The 18554-nt window shown below is 36.0% G+C and overlaps 1 protein-coding gene across 1 annotated transcript in view; it reads right to left on the bottom strand.

Annotated features, from left to right (window-relative positions):
* Positions 1 to 9715, bottom strand: part of ADGRL4 (adhesion G protein-coupled receptor L4) — a 118562-nt gene extending 108847 nt beyond the window's left edge. The window contains exons 1-2 of the mRNA XM_002715900.5: positions 9434 to 9715; positions 7958 to 8107 (exon numbers count right to left, since the gene is read on the bottom strand). Of these exons, the coding sequence (XP_002715946.1) occupies positions 7958 to 8107; positions 9434 to 9455 (172 nt within the window). The 5' untranslated portion in view covers positions 9456 to 9715. The remainder of the gene's footprint in view (positions 1 to 7957; positions 8108 to 9433) is intronic.
* Between the last annotated feature and the right edge of the window lie 8839 nt (positions 9716 to 18554).

The raw sequence follows: 18554 nt of genomic DNA, 5'->3' as shown, positions 1-18554 counted from the left end.
GGGAAAAAACAAACAAACAAACAAACAAAAAACCTAAATGAACGATCTCCACAAGTGAGATCCCAGTGGAAAGAATGGGTCATCAAAGAAGGAGGTACCTTTCTTTGAAGGGAGGAGAAAACTTCCACTTTGACCATGGCCTTGTCTAAATATGATCAGAGTCGGTGAACTCAGGGGGCTTCCATAGCCTTGGCAGCTCATGACAAGAGCCTCGGGTGATTACTGAGGCCATAAACAAGAGTGTCAATTTGTTAAGTCAACAACAGGAGTCACTGTGCACTTACTCCTCATGTAGGATCTTTGTCCTTAGTGTGCTGTACATTGAGATTTAATGCTATAACTAGTACTCAAACAGTATTTTTCACATTATGTTTCTGTGTGGGAGCAAACTGTTGAAATCTTTACTTAATGTATGCTAAACTGATCTTCTGTATATAAAGAGAATGGAAAATGAATCTTGATGTGAATGGAAGGGGAGAGGGAGTGGGAAAGGGGAGAGTAACGGGTGGGAGGGACGTTATGGGGGGGAAGCCATTATAATCCATAAGCTGTACTTTGGAAATTTATATTCATTAAATAAAAGTTAAAAAAAAGATAAAATATTCACTTAAAGAAAGTTTTCGTAATGTTTTGTTTTTTTTTTTCTCTTTCCACACATTGATATGATTTGTGATTTTATAGAGTGCATATTTTTGACAAACTACCACCTAAACATTGTGGTAGATTTGCCTTCTCTTGTGTAACTCTTCTTGTGGACAGAGGAAAGAAGTCATTATTTTTAGTACAAGGAAAAGAAATTCTGCAATTGGGAAAGGTATTTTACTTATTTGGATGAACTTCACAGAAATCATACATCCTGGAAAGTAAACCTTTTGTAATTTGTTTGCAATTCCCTTTCAATACAAGAAATCTCAAAGAAATAGAAACCTTTAACCATATCTGTTACACCATTATCTAGGAAAACATCAGAGTTCATACTTTTTAAAGTTTTTTTAGCATTTATTTATTAAAGAACTTCCTTTAAAGTATGCAAAATGTATTTGTTTTACAAAAAGCATATATTATATATATGCTTTATATATTTTTATATATATAATTGTATATTATATAGTAGCATATATTAGGTGTGAAGCAAGATGAAAGCATAATATTATTAAGGTATATATTTACATTTCTAATTTTTCAAATATTCTTTAAGTATTATGTAAAAATTAGGAGCCATCATATTGTGGAGGTTTTAAATTAAAAAGAAATAAAATAGGAAGGAAGGGTGGCAAAAAAGAAGGAAAGAAGAAGGTGAGAAAATGATGACCTCTACTTTTAATGTTCAATACTACAAAAGCTCATAAACATTACAGGACAGCAATATTTATAATTAACTACCAGGAAAGCTGATGAGAAGTGAAAACAAATATTAAAAAGATACCTATTTGAAGCCTTAAGATGAAAATACAAGATTCAGAAGCTGTTATGAAATATATTTATCTCTAGAGTGACACGAACTAGGCAGTTTTGATCCTCTCTGCAGTCTGGGTATGGAAGCTTCCTAAAGTTACATATCTATGCAATTTAAAGGTAATTTGTGAACTTCAACTTTCCTCATTTTTGTGTAGATTTTCTCACCGAATTAGTAGATTTACTTTGGCAAGCAGAGTGTGTAATTCACCAGATTGATAAAACAGTCCACGATTCATCTTTTTTTGGTGACAGGCAGAAATAAAATGCAGTTATGCTAATTATTTATGAGTGCTATTTTTGAGAGAATTTCAAGTAGAGAAGGGGTAAGTGAATTATTTGAACCATCACTACTATCATGTAGGGTCTGTGTTGGAATGGGGAATTGTGAGACACACTCTGATGTGAGATGTAGACATCTTAACTTTTAGGTTAAACACTCACTCCCCCAGTCTTAATTGTGTGTTTGTTTGTTTGTTTGTTTGTTTTTTGATAGACAGAGAGATAGAGGGAGAGATGTGTAGATGGAGGGCCTCCTCTATTGTTTCATTCCTCAAATGTCCAGAAAAGCTGGGGCTTGGCAGTGACCAAAGTTGGAGCCAGGAGCTCAAACAAGGTCTCCCAGTAGGTGGCAGAAATCCAATTACTTGAGCCATCACTGTTGCTTTCTAGGGTTTCCATTGGCAGGAAAACAAAATCAGGAGCTGGAGTCAAGAATCAAACTCCAGGCAGTACAGTGTAGGATACAGAAATCTGACCAAGTAAACGAAGTGCCTGTCCCCATCAGTCATTTTTCAAAGGTGATTATGATGTTTCATCATACATGAAAATGCCTCGTCTCTTTCTCAAAACATACTGACATATATTACAACATTTTCCTCCTATGTTTACTACTTCTTCACATAATGCTTGTATGAACAACCACATTGTAAATATATTTCCAGATAAGCTGGATATATCTTGAATCAATATTATCTTTTTTACTTTTAGAACTACAGATGTTAACATTGGCATTGGAAGTGGATTCTTGATGAACAAGCAATGGTTATGAAAATGCATGAAACTAATGCATCTGTCTGTAAACAAATAGTATAATACATACATACAAAGGAATGGAAGTGAAACATTAAATATCAATACATTTTCCAGTGATTTTGATATTACTCATAATATCTTAACAGTTTCAAATTGTTTTAACTCCTTGCTACTAATACAAAAAAAATTCACCTCATATTACTTTACAACCACACATCATTTCCTAAAAAACATTATGGCCATTAACCATTATCTTCATATGTCAAATTGCGCTAAAGTTTTCTCTTAGATATTCCTGAAAATTAAATCCACTCTCAAAAATCATTGACTTTTTGGATTGGAAAATATACATATGTGCGATGTTAATAGATGCCCATATGTAGTAACTTCAAAGTAAGACTATGAATAAACTTTTGAGAACTGGCAACATCATTGCCATAATTGGACAACTTTGTCATGGTGTCTGAGTAACACATGGGGATGCTCATTAGTTTACTAATTATGTGTTTTTAAAAGTCATTCACAGAACTAAAAGTCAAAATGAATATGCATCTATTCTTTAACTTTGTAAGCTGAGTATCCCATAATCAAATATTTGGGACTAAAAGTGTGGGATTTTGGATAATTTCAGATTTTGGAATGTTTGCATATGCATGATGAGTATCTTGAGGATGGGACCAAAATCTGCACATAAAATTCATTTCTGCATCATACATACCTTATGCACATAAACCAGAAATATTTTCTATGCATTTTAATAATTGTGTGCATAAAATAAAGTTTGCATATCAGAGTTTGAAGGAAATAAGGGGGTCTTTGTACCCTTAGAGATGATGTAACACCTGTGATTTGTTTGCAAACCTTTATGTGTATTCCAGTGTGGCTTTTTCCATTTGTGGCAACATATGTTGCCACAATCAAAAATTACAGATTTTGGAGCAGTATTCAGATTTTGGGTTTTTAGATTACAGATGCTCAATCTTTGGGTGTATATATTGTAGTTAAATGCAAGATATCAGAGAAACATGATGCCAAGAACAGTAGTAGCTGATTTCCTGTTTACATATCTATTATGAAAATTATTAATTCTTTAGATATTTAAAACTGTAGTTATCATTTGTAGGACATAGTTTAGACTGTGTAGCTAATCACGTTAACTGATGTGCACATACACAATACACACATTTTGTATGCTTTACTTCTGTTCCAATGACTCTTTGTTCATTTTTGTGAACATCCTCTTTATTAGTAAAGAATAAACTATAAAGAATAAATCACTTGTTGTCAGCACTTATCTTGTAGCCTTGGCACAATCATTTCAGGGGGTGACTTTAATTAATACCTCTCCCACATTCTGAATTTATAAGCTATTTCTTGTTGGCTCTAGGATAGCTATTACCACATTTTATTCCTCTACCTTTATCAGTATCATATTGCTCTCTAGTTTACCCTAACAGTCTTCCAGTAAAATTCTACAAACAAATATATGGCTACTACATACCGATGGTATCTTGAGTGCAGCTACCAGCTACCTTGAGTGTGGTACGAGGACTTCATTATTTTCCTTTTGATATTGTTTCACAATAGTCATGTTCCAAGCTTCAGAAACATTTTTATACATGTTTAAATCTGCCAATTAAAGTCTTCCTGACACTTTTAATATTTACTTGAAGCAAATGTTTTACTCCCACCAATTTAGATGCCATGAAATTCCTAAGGATTAGGGGGACTATCTTTTTCACCCATTCCCCTTCTCACACTTGCACGGAAAACCATGCTCCCTCTTGTTACTGCTTCAAATTCTTATAGCTCAGTCTATTTCATCTTAAGTCATATTTTGCTTTAGATACACACAAAAATTATCTCAACTTTTCCAAATACCACCCCCTACCTTTTAACATTTTTTTAATTACCTGGAGGGGAGAAGAATCTCTCACTTCCTAGATTTATGACAATTCTGCACCAAAGGACAATCAAAAATATGCAGAAAAGCATAAAGAATAGCAACAGTAATTTATGCTTCAACACTAAAATAGCCTCAGTTCTGGAGTTAAGTATAAACAAGTTCAAAAACCTCTAAATTTATTCCACAATTTTTATATGAACAACTCCATCTCCTTTCTTAAAATGCCCTCAAACACCAGCATAAAAATATGCAACTAAGTTCTCATTAACCCCAATAGCTATTAAAATAATAATTCCCTTAAAATGACATTTTTCTATCATTTTAATTTAAAAGACTATGTACCTCCTATTTGTGCCAGGTTACTACTAATATGTTGACCCTTGAGGTCCCAGGGTATTCCTGGATTTATCAGCCTGTCTTGAGACACAGGAAAATTCACTCAAGCTCTCAGACTACCATTTTTCTCATATACAAGAAGATGTAGCATAAAGTTTAATAGGAGTTACTCACAACCATTTGTCAGTAAAAGACAGTTCCTGTCTATTTTATTGCAAAATGTTGATGGGAAAAATTAAAAATATACTTGAAAGAAGTAGCAAAAACTATAATCATTGTACAAATAGGAAATACTATTGTTTTTGTAGGACTGGTAAAATAGCCTTTGGTGGGCTGACCCTTGCTAACTGACTTTTAGTCTACCTAACAGGGTCATTTTACTAATGCACACAATTTATCATGTTACTCAGCTACTTAACACCTGAGAATGACTCTTTTTGTCAACAAAATAAAGTCCATACACTCAACATCCTGATAACCCCTCACCTAAAACGCCATGGTGACATATATCATGCATGAGACACTTGGAGCACTGTTAGAAACAATATTACACATGTTCACATGTCCAACTTTTATACCTGTGTTACTGTTTTTTCCTATCTCTCTTTACCTCTTTGTAAATCTTGGTGATCATACTTTTTCTGTTTATGTCAAGTTAAATGTTGCTTCTACTTAAAAAACTTCTCTATAGATTATGGTGCACCTTTATTTCTGTGTATTAATATCTTTTAAAGCATTGCATCATACAGATTAATACAAGTATTCAGCTATGCCACTACATACACTGGAAGTCACATTAATATCTTACTTATAATTTCAATTCAGGGGCATAGCAGTGTCCCTTATGTGGAATTCCTATGATCAAAACATATTAATAGGAGAGCAGGCTTATACTAAAACTACCTCTTTGTTCACTTGAGCTGTTCAGTTATCCTTTCTAAGACCCAACTTCCTCATAGATAAAACTGGAATAATAACACAGTGTTGTGCTCACTGTTATCTTGGATGCTTCACAATGGACATTAACTGTTATAATAATGATGGTGATGACTGTAATTATGATGTTAATGATGAAGAATGTTCTTGATAAATATTTGTTCAACAAAAAATACTAGATGATTAAAATATTATTATTAAATCTTATTTCCATGTGACCATAAATCCAAGTTCTGAATGTCTTGTTCAAAACTAACTCTTATAGTCCGTTTGTTGAGGCTGGATCATTGCTGGAACATTTATTTGGTATCTTTGAGAAAGCCGAATTTGATGATCAGAGTGATGATGCTAAAATTGTGATGAAGAGAACAACTTGTATTCCTCAAGAAGTGCACATTTGCCATAGGTAAACTCTTGTCAAGTCATTTCTTACTGACTTACTATGAATCTGAGAGAAAGCTAGGAAAAAAATTCGGGAATCTCTTCAGAGAGGAAAGGATACCAGAAAACTCCACAAATGCAAAATGCCGTTGAAAATACAGTGTTTTAAATTTAAATCCAAAGAACATTTTAAGTATACACATTAAAATATATGTAAAAAATCTGTCAATAAATCAGTAAGACATGGAAAAGACGAAAAATCAGTGTTTGAACATTTTTAAGAAGATATTATCAACCTAAGACAAATATTAAAATAGGTGATATATAACTTTTTCACTAGAGGACTTTAGTTTAACATTAACTTTGAAAAAATGTCATTATGAACTGTGTGTTATAAGAAAAGAAATTACAGGCCAGAAGATCTTAAAGCATTTTTTCCAATGGAAACTATTTTCTATTCTTTAGCTGCCTATTAATTTGGGTTGGTGGGGGGAAAGGAAGGTGGAGACAACTGCACTTGGTAATGGAAGATGTCTTTTTAAATAAAATAATTAAAAACATGATTATAAGCTGGTTGGTGGCTGAAATTCTAAATTGTGAAAATGTACTGTTAATGATGATAATCATGATAGTTGAAAAGTAAATAACAAAAAGCAATGTTGCTTATGAAGTACTGTTATACAATTTGTAATGATTAGTGGAAAAACACAGTAATATAGTAATGCAGTAGTTTGGAGGTCACTTAGCTATCAATTTTCCATAATTCCATTCAATTAAATATATAATAAAATGTAAGATTATTTATAAATTTTGTTGTGCTAGTAGAATAATGTATTATAAATTCTGACTGGCTGTACAAACAACATTGCCTGATCTAATGGATCATTAGGCAAACTGTAGCTTTACTGAACATTTTTAAGCATTAAACTAATTATGATAATGTTTGGTTTTACTATATGCTGCATATTTAAGTTTTTTAAGAGCCTATCAAATTGAATTACGAGATCCAGCTTGTTTACGAGGTAAGCAAACACATGCAATATTAACAATGTACAATATCCTCGCTTAATTAGAAAAAGTCTATGTTATCTTAAATACATTTAGGAACATAATACACACAGCTCTAATTTGAAGCTGCCATTTAATTATATTTTAAGCTAATTTATATGACTTGGAAAATTTTTTTTCCCTCTGTTAAAACCAACATGCGCTGAAAATGAAGAAAGTCTGAGAGAATAGAGGGCTGGAATGGTCCTGGTGGTGACGGTGGTGACGGTGGTGGAGGAGACCAGAAAAGAACTCAGCTAAATGTGATGATCAGGTGATGTCTGGTATCAATGTACTGACCAGCACCCAGAAGAGTGCTTTCTAGCCATTTCTCTCTGGGCTACAGAATAAAGTTTTAAAACAGAATCTACATTTTCAGAAAAGAATGTCTTCAAAATTCCCTCTCTTCCCCTCTCTTATTCTCTCTCCCTTTCTTTTTCATAGGGTATGGCTGAGAAAATCTCCAATGTCTTGATATCTCCGAATTTAAATGGTAGAGTAGTAAAGAAGACCGTCAAGGGCCGCACTAGTCAGAGAGAGATGGTGTCCTGAGTCTTCTGCTCTTTTGTTCCCAAAAGCATCAACCCTGTTCATTGTTCTGGGAATTTCCAGTGAAGTTCAAGGACAATCTTTAATATCCACACAAATAAGAAAGTACACATGGAGTCATTAAAATCAATAATTAAGTGTAAGTTTTGATTTGGGAAGTTCATAATTTAGTTAATTAAGGTCTTTGTTTTGAAGCAGTGTGATATCAAACAGTATAATGTAAAACAAGCTAGTTACTGGAGGATAGAAAAGCAGTCATGTCTAAATTTAATCTCTCATGAAAATCCACAAGTGGTAGTCAAGGTTGTTTACCTTCACAGATTGTGACACCATTTCCTGAAAAGCCCATGTTGCAATAGCAGGCTTCAGCTCCATTGCGTATTTCACATTTTGCATTTGGAAGACAAAGTGTCTTGGTGCAGTGTTGAGTGTAGGAACAATTCAACAAAGTGGAAAAACCCACTAGAAGTAAAGAGAAAGACATCTTTTCAAAAACAGAAGGTGGTCCTTTTGTTGAGCTAGAGCAGAATAAATAGAAATATTCTTCTTTCTTTCCATTTAGATCAATGGATTATGAGAATCTCCCAAAGGAGCACTTAGCTATATAACAACCAGCACGAAAGCAAAGGATAACCACCTCCACCTTTTTTTTTTTTTTTTGCAATTTCAACCTTTATCAAATAAACTCCAAAAAAAGTAAAATGTAATAAATAATGATGTCATAATAAAACTGTGTTGCCTGATCCTGTATCATAGGGACCCAGTATCACCCTTCACCCTGAGGTGAGACAAGTTCAGCCCAAAGGTAATTTTGTCTATGAAGTGATGTCCTTCCCTAGGCGTAACTGCAGAAATCAAGGGAAGTGAAGTATATGCATCTTTCCAAATCAAATCGGTGCTATTTTACGATTTCTTAAAACTAGGAGGACGAATGCTATTAACTGCTTTTCTTTTTCCTTTTGCCCCGAGAGTGCTAATTTTGCCTTTTTCATAATAAAATTCCTTTCACATTCCAGTGGGGCAGCAACCACAGAACTCAACATACTGCTCAAAGATGGATCTTCCAGAAACGGAATACCAACCAAACGCGACCAGCAAAAATGAAAGGAACCACAAAATAACACGAGATGTCAGATCTGCTGAAATGAAATTCTGTCAACTACTAGGAAAAGATAAGAAACAGCAGAGGATGTTCCTGTTATTGTTGTTCCAGGTCTTCTCAAGAACAGGCTTGGGAGAAGAGTTAGGAATCACGAAGCCATTGTCCTGAAAACGGTTCTCTATGAGAATTGTCCTCCTCTGGTACCAAGGGATTCTTACACATTCAGTTCTAAATCCCACCCTCGAGTAGGGCTGTATGTGCTGTCTAGACCAGAATTAATTCACCTGCAGAGATGTGATTTATTATCTTTCTGCACAGTTTCAGCCAAATGGTATTTTAAACGTGCCCAAAGCCTGGGCGGGCAATCCCCCTAAAATGTCAGGAAGCCTCCCTCAAGAGTTAACGCGTTGCATTTCCCAAGTTTCATGGGGCGAGATGAGAAGAAAGGTCACAGTCTGGGGCTTCAGGCACTTGGGGAACTTCGTGAGGAGGAATAAAAAAGGAACAGTCAGCGAGCCTCGAATTGCAAACTACGGAGTTGAAAGGCCACGGAAAAAACATGCCGCGAAGTACTGCGTCAGTTCTCCGCCGAGACCTTGCCAAATCCACTTGCCATGTGAGCTCCACCTTGTAAAGTCCCATTCCCTACAAAGGATCCCGGCGACCAGGGGCCCTCGCGGACTCACCTAGCAGCGGGAGGAGTTTCATTGGCGGCGGCCCTGGTGGTGGCGGCGGCGGTGGCGGCGGCGGCGGCGAGCGCGCGGGGTGCGGGCGGTGTACCCGGGATGCTGGGCGGGCGTGACGGGGTCCCAGCTCCGGCTCCGTCCCCTGTGACGCGCCGGCTTCCTCCGGACACTTCCCGGCCTCTTTTGTGTGAGTGAGTGTCCAGTGCTAAATGTCCTGGCCGCGTCCGGCCTCCAGCCCCTTTCCCGGAGCCACCGGGGCTCAGCTCCCTGTCTGGTGACTACTGTCCCAGGGCGCCCTTACAGACCCTTGGTGTGGGCTCATTTGGTCCCCAGGGGCACTTCCCAGAATGCCACCCTCCAAGGCTGTGCTCAATTGTCCAAGCTCGGCAGAGATGCACAGAGTGTTCTTCTTGAGAGCTTTTTTAAAATTATTTTTATTCCCTGATAAATCTTCATCAAGCATAGGACCCAAAAGTAAGAACTGGGTCTGTGCAGTGGGGCCCTACCAGAACTCACTACTCAGCTTGCTGAGAGTCAGGGTTCCAGGGAGGAAAAGTTAGAATTGTGATTAAAATGGATTTAAAAAGCCAACCAACCAACCAACCCTCCCTCCACCGAAGTCTCTTTCAATACTTATACAGCTGTGAAAGTTCTACTTGCTCTGTTTTCCCTTTTCAACTACATTTCAGGTAAACATACCTGTACCCCATTCTCCACCCCAGAGCATCATGTGTAGTTTTTCTTTGTAAGTTAATATGAGTTGCTCATATGCAAACAGATCACTCAGATTGGAACACAGACACAATTCTAGCTTTAAAAACAAAATCCTGAAAAATTTGGTAGACAAATGAATCTATAATGATAGAGATCAGTGGTCGGTGGGGGTTGTGATGGATTGGGGAACTGGCTGCAGAAAAGCACAGGGAAAAACAGGATATTGGCGATATTCTCTGTGCCGATTGAGATGGTGGTTCCATGAATGCCTGCTTTTGCCAAAGCGCATCAAGTTGTTTTCTTAAAATTGATGCACTTTTATTGTATGTAAGTTAAAGAAAGTATGTGTACTTTTAAAGTTGATTTAATAAAAATGGTTGATGCATGATCCATCAACACAAGTCAATTTACCTTTCAACATTTGGGCACACCTGTGTCATACTCCATGTGTCTTCTGTTTAGCAAACCTCTACTTCGAATCTACTTTCTTTACAGAGGCTGTCACACAGAGAGCCAACACTGCTTCCTGGACTCCAAGGAACTCATGAAATAGGGCAAGAAATAGCCTCAATGACACGTCAAAAAGACAGAGATTCTTACAGGTTGATGCATTTTCCCTGGCTCTCCTCAACATTTTTCTAGATTCTTTCTAGCTTAATTAAAGCGGCACAGTTTTTAAGGTTTATACCAAAGTAGACTAGGCAAAAGAGGAACAGAGAGGTTGTGTGGGTGGCCAGAGTCACACAGTTAGTGACAGTATTTGGTCTTGATTCAAATTCAGGCTATTTTGCTCTTGGTCCATGTTCTCAATTACTCTGCTGTTTTCCTTCTACAACAACACAATTCTCAGGAGTTTGTTGCAAGAATAAATAGTCATCAAATATTGCTACTCACAGATTCTGAAAAAGTGATTTGAATGCCCTAAATACCACAAAAAGGCTTGGATTTTATTGTGTTGAAATTGCATTTTCTTCTAAAGATTTCTTCTCTCTGCCTCTCTCTCTCTCTCCCACTCTCTCTCCCCCTCTCACCCTCCCTCCCTTCCTCTCTGCCTCTCTCTCTCTCTCCCTCTCTCTCTTTCTTTCTCTGTCTCTCTCTCTCTCTCTCTCACACACACACACACACACAGACACTTTTTAAAATTTGAAAGCAATTTAGTGGAAGACTATGGACAGCTGTCTAAATTATGGATTTTGGGGGGATATCAAAGGCAAGGAAGTGACAATAAAAAAAAAAAAAAGTCCAGGAAATAGACAAGAGCTTAAACTCTCACAGGAATGTTTGGAAAGGGGAGAGAGGGAGAGATTCCAGAAAGGATTAGATGAAGACAAATTGATGTCTGGTTGACCTGGTAGAGTCTAGGGAATAGATGTGAGACAGAGTATGAAGGCTTGTGGCTGCGTGAGCAGGAGGAGGTAAGAACCGTTCAAAAACAGGAAAGGTAAAATGAGGAGTGGATTTGAAAGGAAAAAAGAAATGAGGTCAGTTTTATAGTATGAAATTGGAAGTTTTCCAGTGATCCGACTCCATTTATGTGAAGCTACTTTCTCCCATTACACGATGTTGAGTTTCAACGTTCAAATGCAGAAATTAACCTCTAAAGGCATAAATACAGAAACATACTCTTTTTCAGAGACAAGTAATAAACTGAAACATGAACCTTTAAAAATCATTACCTTAAAATAATTTACTCCATATATATGCCATAGTTGTTCAATCTTTAGTTTTGCCCTGAAGTTAATAGATGACAGCAAAATCTTTAAAAATATTATTATCCTCTATACCTGGCTTAAAAAATAGCTAAGATAATTTAAAATTTTCGTTAAAATATTTTCCAATCTTTCCTTATCCATGTGTATTCTCAATAAAAGGGAATATTTATTTATATTTTTCATCAAGCAAATGATGGCCTACAGGTGAATGCACAGTATTAAATGATCCTAATAGATTTAAAATGGCTTTTTGAAAAAATAAAAATCACTTAAAATGTATTGTTTGAAGATGTCTATATTTTCTGAAGAAATAGACTTAAGTATAAATATGAATCCATTGTTTTTATGTTACTTAAGAAGAAATATTTAGTATTTTCAATGCAAAAATATTTTAATTTTAGGGTAACAGAAACTTACCTTTTAAAAAATGCTCTTAAAGGAATATTGCTCATAGTATAACCTTTCATCAACACATTTCCCTTGGGTACCACTGGGATACGTTTAACTTTCCAGAGCACAACAATCACTTATAGCTTGATTTTGGCTTAAGTGTAGTCCATGAAAGTTAGGTCACTTTAAACTGCATGACTGATAGTGGCTTTTACTCATCTTGTATTGTGAGATCTTATCAGATCCATGATTAATTCTATCTTAGGTCTGTTTGTAAGTGCCAGATTAAACAGGATTTCCTTAAAAAGTTCTTGGATGGGTTGGAGTTTGTGATGGAAAATGTTTACTATGAAGACTTGAGTTTAAACCTAGCTTTTTTTTTTAAGATTTATTTGTTAATTTTAAAATTGTAGTCACAGAGAGAGAGAGAGATGGAGAGACAGAGAGAGAAAGCTTCCATTTGTTGCTGTACTCCCCAAATGGTCACAATGGCTGAGGCTGGGCCAAGCTGAAGCCAGAAGACAGGAACCCAGTGTGGTTCTTCCACATGTGTGGCAGGTTCATCTTCTGGGCTTTCCCAGGTACATCAGCAGTGAACTGGGTTGGAAGAAGAAGAGTCAGGCCTTGACCCCCGTTTCGTATGTGCTGCCACCATTGCAGGCAGCATCTTAACCCACTGTGCCATGATTATCTGTCCATGAGTAAGTCAAGACTGAGGTGTCACAAAGTGAACTGTTAAAGTATCTGTGAATGGTTCCTACCAGGGTCTTCAAGACTTTGAAGATCAAGAGCAAAGTTTTTTAGCTTAGTGTGGCATAGTGGACTAGGCCACCACCTGCAGTGCCGGCGTCCCATATGGGTGAGGTTCAAGACCCAGCTGCTCCTCTTTGGATCTGGCTTTCTGCCATGGCCTGAGAATGCAGTAGAAGATGGCCCAAGTCCTTGGGCCCCTGCACCAGTGTGGGAGACCTAGAGGAAGCTCCTGGCTCCTGGCTTCAGATCAGCGCAGCTCCGGCCATTGCGGCTATCTGGGGAGTGAACCACCTGATGGAAGACTCTCTCTCTCTCTCTTTCTATCTCTCTGCCTCTCTGTAACTCTGCTTTTCCAAAAGTTTTTTTTTAAAAAAAGGAGCATAGTTTTTGCTGTGATTCATTACTCTGTGACACCTGATTAAGTGCCTGAGTGTTGGTAGGTATGTAACTCTAAGTGCTGATTGATCGAATGAAAGAATAAATTTCTAGAATAGTGAGCAGTAAAGTTCTTCAAAGAGGATTTTTTTTTTTTTCTGGAGAGTTGTTGGAAATTGCTTACCTCGGAAGTCTTGGTTTTCTGATGAAGTTAATATCATTGTTATAGAACAGGTAAACACTTTCCAATTTATTTTAAACAAAAATCAGCAAATCCTAGCTATTTGTGCTCAGTTTTTATAGTTCCCAAACAGTAAACGAAACAAGGTCTTTATTTTTGGTCTGACAATAAACTTATGATTTAATCAATCAATGTAGAGATCCTGTAAGACTCAAACATACACATCTGAAATGTCTGACTCATAATGTATATCTTAGTATCTATCAATATTTTGTATCAAAAATGAATTATAATGTTTAATGCATGTTTTCACTTAGATACTTTCAATAATTTCAACACCCAATTATGAAACCAAAATTAGCTTTTTAAGGGACTATTTTAAAAATTGGGTTTCTAAGGTTGAACAAACACTTTAGTTAGTGTAGCTTTTCTGCTGCTAGACTTTTCAGTAGAGGGGGTGCAACACGCATCTGGTAATTTTCAGAGTGCTTACTGGAAGGGAGGGGACCCAAGTTCCTTCCCAGCCAGGTCATTCAATTGTTTTGTGACCTTCAGAAAAATCACTACATCTTTCCACTATTCTGTTTAACATTTGCCAATGTTTTGTATGGTTTCTTCTTTCCTACAGATCCTGTTCATGAAGATTGATAAATTAACACTCACATTTAGGAACCACTTTTTTTGAGCCAAGCATTGATTTGAGAGAGAGAGAGAGAGAGAGAGAGAGAGAGAATTTGTTGTTTCCCTGTAACTGACATTCACTGGTTTCTTCCCTTTTGTGGCGGATCTTTTCTATGTTATTAAAATATTAGCCTGCTGTCATTTTTTAAAGGGAGATACTTTCAAACAAGAACAATTAAAATCGTCTTCTGCTTGCTGTTGTTACAAATCTCAGCTATGCTTTCAACATGTGGTAGTGTTAGTAGATTACTTTTTATTGCATTGTCCAATATAACATTCAGAGAGGTTACATAATTCATGTGGATGTAGAAGGAGTTTAAATGATTTAAGTTTTTAATGCATTGTCCTTAATGTCACACTTCATCTGCCTTTGTGTTCTTCAATCACTAGTTTACAATTCCCACAATTGCAGATATTTTAGGAAAATTAAATATTGTAATTATGGACTACGAGCATATTGCAGCTGTTTGGTATTCACTATCATTCATTGTTATTAACATATATTGAAGTAAAAAATGTCTCTAGTTTAGCTCTGCCAGGAAGATCATATTAACTTCCTATCACTTTGAGAATTGTATTTTTATTTTTACTCTACTTTCTCCCCTGTCACAAATCTTTAATTTCAGAGAAGCTTTAATTTTGTATTGTGTTATTAATAGTCTTCTGTGAGGAGGAATTGCCTTAAAAAATAGAAAGCTATTTGGAAGTGTAAAGTACATTAACATAATCATTTTAAAGGGATTTTAACACATTTCTTTAGAGGATGGCACCAGGCTCTGAGTTTCCCCATATCTCTGTTTCTAACCATCCATAAACACACATGTGCTATTACTACCTCTGGCTATTTGCTGTAATATTTTGCCTCTATTGAAATAACTAGACAAAATTTAAAGGTAACTATTTACTCTTCCAAAAGCCATGATGCTATAAAGCATTATTGACATACAACTTTTAAATTAACATTTTAAACAAGGAATGATGGTACAGATGCAAGTTTAATTATTTTACTTATGAATGTCCTAAAAATTATTCACAAGTCAGTTGCACTTGTTTTTCTTTCAGAATTGTTCTATAGTTGTTAAAAACTATTTGTAACAAATAATCCTACTACTGGATTGTAGTTACCTACATGTAACATAAAAGACAAAGTAATTTTTAATTCTGTGAATAAAATTAGATTTTTTTTGTGATGTGAAAATACATAAGCACGTTTGTTTCATTCACTAACATATAAGAGAGCTATGGAAATCTGGATGTCGATCAGATTTAGTGATAATGCCAATAACATTTCTACGAATGGACTTTTAGAGAGGAAAGAAGTATTTAAAAAATCTATTGAAAGTGCATCTTGTTTATGAAAAGTAAACAGAATTATTCATGGTATAAAAATAATAATAGAAAAAATATAATGTTATTTTGTTTTGTGATAAATGTGATCATTGAGCCCAGACATTAGACAAATGAACAGCTTTTTATGAGTAGATATTCAGGTATTTACAAGTAATTATTTTGATAAAAAAAAACCATATGTTTAAAATGAAAGGAATTCTAAACTACAATAATAATTAGCTGTGAAAATGTTTTATTGCAAAATTACAGTTAAATTACTGTCAACATAATTGACCTTTTACACCTGAGGTAGAGGTTTGATTCTAAAGTAAGTTTCTCACTAAGAATTAAATTAGAAGATAAAAAAAAGATTCCTGGCCGGCGCCAAGGCTCACTTGGCTAATCCTCCGCCTGTGGTGCCAGTACTCCGGGTTCCAGTCCCGGTTGGGGCGCCAGATTCTGTCCTGGTTGCTCCTCTTCCAGTCCAGCTCTCTGCTGTGGCCCGGGAAGGCAGTGGAGGATGGCCCAAGTGCTTGGGCCCTGCACCCGCATGGGAGACCAGGAGGAAGCAACTGGCTCCTGGCTTCAGAATGGTGCAGCGCACCGCTGTAGCAGCCATTTGGGGGGTGAACCAATGGAAGGAAGACCTTTCTTTTTGTCTCTCTTTCTCTCACTGTCTAACTCTGCCTGTCAAAAATAAATAAGATTCCTATATAAGCAGTCAACATTTTTGTTAATCTAAGAACTTATCCTTTTAAAAATTGAGCAACATATTTTATAAATGGTTCTTGATTTCTAATACATTGTTTTATACTATTGAATATATTTATTCTTATTATCATCTTCATTTTACCTTTTCTAATTTGAATTTTTCACTATTAGCCATGTAGCTTCTAAATAAGTTCCTTGCCATCCTCATATACTTTTAGAATAAAAGATGTTTACTCAAACTTGAAAGTACTGTTGAAAACTTTATAATAATACATATCACCAAAATTGTAAATCTCTTGTTAACTGTCTTCTTTTTTGAAGGCTGAAATTAATTTTGTCCATTGTTTCTACTTTCAGTGCTAAGATTGATAAAGTTGATGTGTACAATATTTATGCCATGTGTTTTTTTGATAGTTTTTTTCTTGTGGGCTATTACCAGAGCATTCAAAAAGAACCATATGATTATGGTCTTAGAGGTTGCCTTGTAAATATACTAATTTTGTTCCATTTCCCTACTGTCCTTGTCATTGGAACAACTAAATCTCATTCTGTTCTTTATGGTTTTGTTTTGTTTCTGAAAGACTTATAAGCCTGTCAACAGTATGGATTAATTTTGTACCTTTGTCATCATAAAATGTTTGACCCTAACAAAGAGTTATGGTTGAATTTAAAGTGTATTCACACTCTGTGCAAAAACTTTTACTCAGAGATAAGATGGCAAATAAAACGAATCTGTTCTTATCAGACTGTTTAGTTGTAACTTCATGGTTTGTGTTTAGTGCTGCATAGCGCTGAAAAGTATGTATTTAATTAAACATCTTTTTCAGATGCACCTTTAAGTGTGTCTCATGCAACTCTCAACTGCTCCATTATTAGAGTATCAAATCATTGTAACACTGAATCTCTGCAGGGATTATCATCCAAACACAAATAGCACATATATTGTGTCTAATGATTAACTAAAACACTATGAAGAATAAATTATAAAATACAACTGGATATTATCATTTTATCTGAAAATAAGTGTCCTAGTTAATATTTATCATGCTGTAATCACTTCTGCATTGACTTCGAACGCCTCCAGAAGCTCAAAGCGGTGTCAAACTTCTTTGTCTTCTAAAGCCGAAGAAATTAGTCTACCTAATTGATCCAGAACGGGAAACCCAATGCAGTGTCCACACCTGGCGTTGTTGATCTTCCAGGTAATTTCAAATCAGTGGCAAAGGCCTGTTTATCTCTTTAGTTCTCACTGAAACATACATAATGAATATTATAATATTTTTCTTCTTTCACAATTTAGGGAAAGTTTTTTGTTAGGCAATTTAAGTCAGACTGATCCTATAGCAAGGGTAAAAGAACAACACAGGCAATCTTCCACTGAGGAGTGATTCCTAAGCATGACTTCAGTGAATCTCCCTCTGTATTTCCCTTGGCTGAGTAATAGAAGGGTTTGTTTACATGAGAAAGCACTCACTGATAGGTTAGCAAATTCATGGAGAAGTGACTGTTTTACATCCAAATAAAGAAGCAAATAATTGATATATTCATATATTGTTCAATGTTAATTCAGGTAGATCATCAGATACCATCTTTTTATTCATTAAGTCACCAGTCAATATTACTAAGTTTTTACTGCATGGCATTTCCTGTGTGGTATTCTGAAGATTCAAAGCTATAATTGTGCAGGCAGAAGTATCCCCAAATCATCCTAGGGACTGTGGGTTGCCTGAAGAGTGAGCCAGCTAGAAGTTGCAGATCTCATTTGCTTTCTTTGTTAGGAGGGTTTACTTGGGTCCAAGGTTCCCAGTTCCTTTCCCAGAAAACTATTACCAACAATTGTTATTGAAGTCCAGGCATCCTGACTCCCAAATTGACTGATAAATCCTTCCTCTACAATTGAAAAAATGAAGATCCTATTTATCCCACAGAAAGAGAAAGCAGGACCCTCTCCATTGGAAGGCCCATCTCCATTTCATGTGTAGCTCAGAGGCCATTTTTTGAAGATGATGAAAAAACTGGACTACCTGTGCCTTCTATTGTTGACCCATAGCTTGTATCCTAGCCTATTTCAAGTTGCTAATAACACAAATCAATGACTGTTGAAGTTACAAAAAATGTTTGGTTCATGGTTCTGCTCCAAGGTCAAGGGCTCACATCTGATGCAGCCTTTCTTCTGGCAGTGTCTCAAGGCAGCATAAGACATCATGTGGCAAGAGACAGGGGACACACAAGATACTAATTGACTTTTGTAATAGACCTATTCTTGAGATATCCC

This window comes from Oryctolagus cuniculus, chromosome 7, assembly GCF_964237555.1.
Source record: "Oryctolagus cuniculus chromosome 7, mOryCun1.1, whole genome shotgun sequence".
NCBI lineage: Eukaryota > Metazoa > Chordata > Mammalia > Lagomorpha > Leporidae > Oryctolagus > Oryctolagus cuniculus.
This window is presented reverse-complemented; position numbering and strand designations above follow the sequence as displayed.